Source organism: Rhamphochromis sp. 'chilingali' (genome assembly GCF_963969265.1).
Source record: "Rhamphochromis sp. 'chilingali' genome assembly, chromosome: 22".
NCBI lineage: Eukaryota > Metazoa > Chordata > Actinopteri > Cichliformes > Cichlidae > Rhamphochromis > Rhamphochromis sp. 'chilingali'.
The window spans coordinates 16,127,424-16,134,717 of NC_137950.1; the positions used below are offsets into that span (position 1 = coordinate 16,127,424).

At 40.4% G+C, this 7,294-nt stretch overlaps 1 protein-coding gene across 1 annotated transcript; it reads right to left on the bottom strand.

Moving 5' to 3' along the window:
- Positions 1-470: 470 nt before the first annotated feature.
- Positions 471-6,066, bottom strand: LOC308391341 (mucin-13-like). The gene is made up of 11 exons (XM_080873956.1): positions 5,313-6,066; positions 5,077-5,199; positions 4,215-4,321; positions 4,010-4,068; positions 3,719-3,876; positions 3,099-3,227; positions 2,722-2,764; positions 2,595-2,632; positions 2,339-2,426; positions 1,972-2,194; positions 471-1,288 (listed from the first exon to the last, which is right to left on the bottom strand). Exons 3-11 carry the CDS (start codon positions 4,269-4,271, stop codon positions 1,136-1,138), a joined length of 948 nt encoding a protein of 315 aa, XP_080730082.1. The 5' UTR covers positions 4,272-4,321; positions 5,077-5,199; positions 5,313-6,066; the 3' UTR covers positions 471-1,135.
- Between the last annotated feature and the right edge of the window lie 1,228 nt (positions 6,067-7,294).

Below are 7,294 nucleotides of genomic sequence, written 5' to 3' on the forward strand. Positions count from 1 at the left end.
GCCCCAGGGTGGCTGTGGCTACAATGTAGCTTGCCATCACCAGTGTGTGAATGGGTGGATGACTGGATATGTAAAGCGCTTTGGGGTCCTTAGGGACTAGTAAAGCGCTATATAAATACAGGCCATTTACCATTAACAGAGATGGATGGATAAGTTAAATAAATTAGGGTTACAAATTATGTAATCGTTCATGTAACATAGCCATAATTTTAAAAACAAGAACAACAGCCTAATGCATCTTCTCAATTATTTCAACTCAGGAAGAGTCTGACAAAGAATATGAGTATTTAAAAGCTCTTTATTTCAAAGTGGGGTTTTGTGTATTTAACTACTATATAATATAAACATGAATTAACCATTAAATAAATATCATACTATAATAAATATACAAGTGACAAAAAAGTGATGCGAAATGAAAGTGATCAAAGACATTCAAATAATAATATCATGTTGAATAACACAATGTTTCAGTAAGGAAGGCCAGAAATAAAACAAATAGATACTTATCAAGCTGTTTGAAGCATTAAGGAGTCAACAAGTACTTAGCCTTTTTGTTTTTTACAAATTATAATAAAATATACAGGTGACTCTAAGATCCAATAAGTTGGACTGTGACTTAATAATATAAATGGAATAGTGTTTTTATTAATTGTTTTAAGTGATATGGAATCTCTTGGAGCCACAAATTGCTGTGTCTTTGCTCGCTTAGAACGAGCCCTAAACAAATACAGAAACTAGTTAAATATCAAGTTGTGACTAATTACAAAAATCAAACATAGTCAAGTGAACAAGTGAAGCATTAATGGGAAAAGAAAGCAACATCAAGAAGCTCCTCATCAGTTTAACATGGATGTCCAGGTTTCTGGTTCATGTCCAATAAATAATTCATAAGCCATTTTTCAGGAAATAAAAAAAAAAACAAACAACAAAGGAAAAACAATGAATACTTTTTTAAATTCCATGTGATATAATCAAGAACAGTTTATGCACAGAAAACAATTCCTGTAAAAAATGGTGAAAAGCCAGATCGCTCATTAAGTTTCGTTGTGTGCAGTAACTGGAATACAATTCCAAAAAAACACAAAACAAAAAACAAGTCATTGCCATTGTATGGTCAACTCTGTGTGAGTTTTTACTAACTGAAGTCGCTTTCACTGTCGTACTGGTAGTAAGGGTTATCGTAGCCTTGGCTCTGAGCGTGTGGTTTGATCTGGGGTCGTTTTACAGCGTAGAGGTTGTTCTGACGTTGAGCCTGGGAGTTTGTGTTATTTTGGTCACTATATAACTCCTGCAGAGGGAAAACAATACAATTACTTTCACAGTGAAATGAACAACAAACGACATAAAAACGAAAAGCTTCATAAAATCAGGGAGAAATGCAAATCGAAGCCTACATCTCTATGGACACACAGAGACATACTGTCACAATCCTGGGTCTTTTGACCCAGCGTTTTGAGTTTTAGTTTATGGTTTATGTTTAAGCCCTTCAGGTTTTCTAGTTCATTTTTTATCATGCCTAGGTTGTTATAGTTTGTTATTAGATTCCCCTTGTGTCTTCCACCCCTGTTAAGTCTCCCTTGCCCTTCATGTGTTTCATGTCTGTGTCTTACGTTGTCAAGTTCAGGTTGTGATGTCTGCGACTTATGTTTCTTGTTTTATTTTGAAGAGATCTTGTGTTCCTGTGTTCATCGCGTTTAGTTTTACTCTTTCCCTGCAAGTTCATTATGTTCATGTGGGTTGTGCTGTTTTGATCTTTATAGTTATTATTTCCCTTAGGCTTACTTCTTGTAATATGGCTTCACTGTGTTCCATGTTGTGTCTACTGTGCCTTTCTGTACCATGTTTCAGGTTCCTATGTTCTGTCTCTCCAGTTGCTGTTAAGTTTATATGTTTAGAGTTCAGTCAGTGTGTTTCCTGTTTTATTTTGAAGGTCCGTGTCTCATGTCAGTGAGAAACATGACGCATACTCACTGAGCTGTTGTCCACAAAGACAGGGCTTTGTCGACTGTTTGAAGTTATCTCCAGGTTGGTTATGCTGTTGGTGGTGGTGGAGTTGGTGGCTCGTGGGAGTTTGGGCGCACCATTGGAAAAAATTGGCAGGCTAGTGAACCCTTTAAATGTGAATGAATCCTGGTTAATGTGTGGGTTTTCTATATCTCCATCTTTGCCGGTTTTGGAGATTTTCTTTGAGGATCTGATAACAAAATGGTAAAAAAGCATTACAGTTTACTATTACAGTGTTCATCAGGCATTTGCAAACTTTTACATTTAAAATTTGTAATAAAGATGTGGATAAATTAATGTTTAAAGTGAGTGGATGGGTTGGTGGGAAACTTACATGGTAGGGATTATTGGTAGAAGGATGAGGGATATGAGCAGCAGTCCCCCAAGAACAGAGCCCACAATTACCAGAATGAGCTGCCAGTCTAATAAAACACAACAAAGATTTAAGTCCTTAACTAATTTAAGTCCTTAACTGAATTCCCCATTGGTAGAAAATCTATTTTAGTATTTGTTGTCAATACTCATTAGGGTTTTTTTTTCTCAAAAATTATGTTTCAGCTTTCACTTTTAAAAACATACAGTATACTCACTTTCACTGCATTCCAAACCAGAATAACCAAACGAACATCTACAAGACAAAAAAAAAAATGTTTATTTTAGGATTTCATTTACCCAAACTTACATCAATGCTGAACATACAGGAGGAGGAGCACTTACTTCACACATGTATTATCTTCAAATCTAGACCCACTAGGACAAGCTGTGAAAATGATGAGACAGTTAAAGAAGTAGATAAATAACTATTTAAAGAGTCAAAGGAGCTTGCAAAGAAAAGCGTCTGGACTTCTTTAAGTTACTTGAAGACGTTTCACCTCTCATCCGAGAAGCTTCATCAGTTCTAAGGTCAAATGAACTGAAGAAGCTTCACAGATGAGAGGTGAAACGTCTTCAAGTAACTTAAAGAAGTCCAGACGCTTTTCTTTGCAAGCTCCTTTGACTACGATGACCTGGATGACTGAGAACCTTCACAGACAACTATTCAAAGAAAGACACACACACGGAGAGATGTTTGCTTGTTCACCAAGATATCTTACCAGTGCACATTCTGTCACTGAAGTCTGTTTGAAAATGTTTTTCCAAACAGGTACAGCTGTAAGCTCCATCCTGTGATGTGCAGTTTGAAGTTTTTACATCACAAGGGTTTTCAGCACACAGGTCTGTTGCTTTAAATAAAGGAGAGAGTGGGAAAAAGCTTTAGCTCATACAGCTTAAAGACTGAATACAAAATGTCCTCAGCAGTTACATAAGTCAGTAACTAACATGTCATGATGTGAACTGTGGATTGGAATGTACAGTCTGCAGTTTAGTTATACCATTATCATTAGGACTTCATAAAAGTTTATCTAAATTATAGTTTCAATTCAAAGTTCAGAATAGAAGCAACCATGAGCAAGAATGTTGCATAGATCAAAAACTATTTATAAAGGGCTTTGTTTTGTTTTTTTTTACAACTAAATCATCTTGGACATATGGTGGAAACGGTTTGATTCAGACCGAAACATAAATATAGTATAAAGTATTCTGAAACACATCTTGTCAATTATATTCTTTCTGAAAACAAATCTTTATCTTGTGTGAGTCTTGTTTTAGAAACATATCAACATAGAAGTTACTGGAAAAACACAGTGTGCTAGAATACATGTAATAAACTTACTCTCAAATGTTGCCCCACTCAGCACACAGTCATCACAAGGATTGTTTTCTAACTCCCTTATAACGTCATCTTCTTTGATTTCAGAACTGGCTTTGAAGATGATCTGTAGTACTGCAATGATCCCTGGGGGTGCCCTCAACATACGACTGGTGCTTGGCCTGTTTAGACAGAAATCACATTTAGTGATGATTGCATCCTTTATTTTTTCAGGATAACACCATGTTAGTGTACAGTGATTCGAAATAGGCTGAAAAATTGTAAGGTAAAAGCTGTTGTCAGTCTGAGACTTACAAGAGTTTCAGCACTATAGAGCCAGAGTAACCGTCCTTCCCTTTATAAACTTGATCCAGCTGTGTTTTCAAAAGAAAATATGTTTTGGTCAAGATGAATAAGATATAATTATTTTTTAACTTAAGCTTAAATTTAGCTTGTAAAAATGTCAAAAAATGTCCATAAAGACACATTTATTGATAGAGAGTACTAACTGATTACTTACCGCAGCAACAATTTCATCTGCAGTTTCTTTAAATTCCTTTGATGTGGTATCTTTCATTTTTTCATTAAATGGTTTTCTCAGGGAAAGTTTTCCAGGGAAAACTTTGGCTGAAAGCAATAAAGCATCATCAGAAGAAACTCAAAATCTAATAAAATGATACTTTATCCTGTCATTAACTTGCTGACAGGAGGAAGATTTATCCCAGTGTCATACAGTATCTCTGTTAAATATGACGCTACAACTAGCAGATACTTAGCATTATGACAGGAACTGATAGCTAACATAAAATCTTCTCTGCTTGCCTGGCAAATACAAGGCAACAAGAATATAGTTCATGATGTCACTGCTCCTGCCCGAAATTAATCCCAGAGAAATAAAAAATGAAACAAAACATAATCTGCCTTTCCTACTTTTTTTTTTTTTTTTTTGCATGGAATAAGTAGACCAAATCGAAAATATTAATTAGTAAACTAGCTGTTTGTCAGATTTTATAATTTTGTCACTAAGCTAGGCTAACAGTTTACTAACCTTACTTATTGTTTATGCTGGGAAATGGTTAAGGGCATTTTCATATCTATAGTGTGTTTACTCTGGTACAAATTGGTTAATACTTTTGTAAACTTGGAGATTTTTCCCTTGGTTTGGTTTATTTTCACACAGAAAAAAATCCAAGTCCATGGGACATTTTATGACAAGGGAGAACAAATCTTTGGTGTCATCTTGACACGAAAGATGTGAAAACACCTTAAGAGAGCTCTGTTTAGTTCAAAAGGTGCTTATGGTTTTGAATCACCTATTCTTCACTAACACTAGGTAAGAATTGTAAGAAGTTGACAGCTGTTGTAGACAAACAAATAATTACCATTTTCACATCTCAGGGTGATATTATTGTAAAAATCACCAGGCAGACAGATGCATACAAATGTGTGGTTGGCACGGGCTTCACAGGTGCTACCAACACCACATGGATTTGAATGACAGGGATCTTCAAAGTGGAAACAAAAGAAAAAATAATATAAGCCTTTGAAGCATTATGTAAATACTTGGACTGGATACAGATAACATTATACTTGTTATACAGGCTACTGGCTGCATTACCCGGAGATGCTGAAGTAGGTGGAAGACCTGTTGCTGAACTTGATGGATCCAATGAAGTAGCTGGGGCATCTGTTACTGCAGCTGTAGGATCTGGTGAAGTAGCTGGGGCGTCTGTTACTGCAGCTGTAGGACCTGGTGAAGTAGCTGGGGCGTCCGTTACTACAGCTGTAGGACCTGGTGAAGAAGCTGGGGCATCCGTTACTGCAGCTGTAGGATCTGGTGATGTAGCTGGGGCGTCCGTTACTGCAGCTGTAGGACCTGGTGAAGTAGCTGGGGCATCCGTTACTGCAACTGTAGGATCTGGTGAAGTAGCTGGGGCGTCCGTTACTGCAGCTGTAAGACCTGGTGAAGTAGCTGGGGCGTCCGTTACTGCAGCTGTAGGATCTGATGAAGTAGCTGGGGCGTCCGTTAATGCAGCTGTAGGATCTGGTGAAGTAGATGGGGCGTCCGTTACTGCAGCTGTAGGATCTGGTGAAGTAGCTGGGGCGTCCGTTACTGCAGCTGTAGGATCTGGTGAAGTTGCTGGGGCGTCCGTTACTGCAGCTGTAGGATCTGGTGAAGTAGCTGGGGGGTCTGTTAATGCATTTGTAGGATCGGGTGAAGTAGCTGAGGCGTCTGTTACTGCAGCTGTAGGATCTGGTGAAGTAGCTGGGGCGTCTGTTACTGCATTTGTATGATCTGGTGAAGTAGCTGGGGCGTCTGTTACTGCAGCTGTAGCATCTGGTGAAGTAGCTGGGGCGTCTGTTACTGCAGCTGTAGGATCTGGTGAAGTAGCTGGGGCGTCTGTTACTGCAGCTGTAGGATCTGGTGAAGTAGCTGGGGCGTCTGTTACTGAAGCTGTAGGACCTGGTGAAGTAGCTGGGGCGTCTGTTACTGCAGCTGTAGGACCTGGTGAAGTAGATGGGGCCTCTGTTACTGCAGCTGTAGGATCTTGTGAAGTAGCTGGGGCGTCTGTTACTGCAGCTGTAGGATCTGGTGAAGTAGCTGGGGCGTCTGTTACTGCATTTGTAGGATCTGGTGAAGTTGCTTGGGCGTCTGTTACTGCATTTGTAGGATCGGGTGAAGTAGCTGGGGCGTCTGTTACTGCATTTGTAGGATCTGGTGAAGTAGCTGGGGCGTCTGTTACTGCATTTGTAGGATCTGGTGAAGTAGCTGGGGCGTCTGTTACTGCAGCTGTAGGATCTGGTGAAGTAGCTGGGGCGTCTGTTACTGCAGCTGTAGGATCTGGTGAAGAAGCTGGGGCGTCTGTTACTGCAGCTGTAGGATCTGGTGAAGTAGCTGGGGCGTCTGTTACTGCAGCTGTAGGATCTGGTGAAGTAGCTGGGGCGTCTGTTACTGCAGCTGTAGGATCTGGTGAAGTAGCTGGGGCCTCTGTTACTGCAGCTGTAGGATCTGGTGAAGTAGCTTGGGCGTCTGTTATTGCAGCTGTAGGGGCGTCTGTTACTGCATTTGTAGGATCAGGTGAAGTAGCTGGGGCGTCTGTTACTGCAGCGGTGGGATCTGGTGAAGTAGCTGGGGCGTCTGTTATTGCAGCTGTAGGGGCGTCTGTTACTGCATTTGTAGGATCGGGTGAAGTAGCTGGGGCGTCTGTTACTGCAGCTGTAGGATCTGGTGAAGTAGCTGGGGCATCTGTTACTGCAGCTGTAGGATCTGGTGAAGTAGCTGGGGCCTCTGTTACTGCAGCTGTAGGATCTGGTGAAGTAGCTGGGGCGTCTGTTACTGCAGCTGTAGGGGCGTCTGTTACTGCAGCTGTAGGATCTGGTGAAGAAGCTGGGGCGTCTGTTACTGCAGCTGTAGGATCTGGTGAAGAAGCTGGGGCGTCTGTTACTGCAGCTGTAGGATCTGGTGAAGAAGCTGGGGCGTCTGTTACTGCAGCTGTAGGATCTGGTGAAGAAGCTGGGGCGTCTGTTACTGCAGCAGTAGGATCTGGTGAAGAAGCTGGGGCGTCTGTTACTGCAGCTGTAGGATCTGGTGAAGAAGCT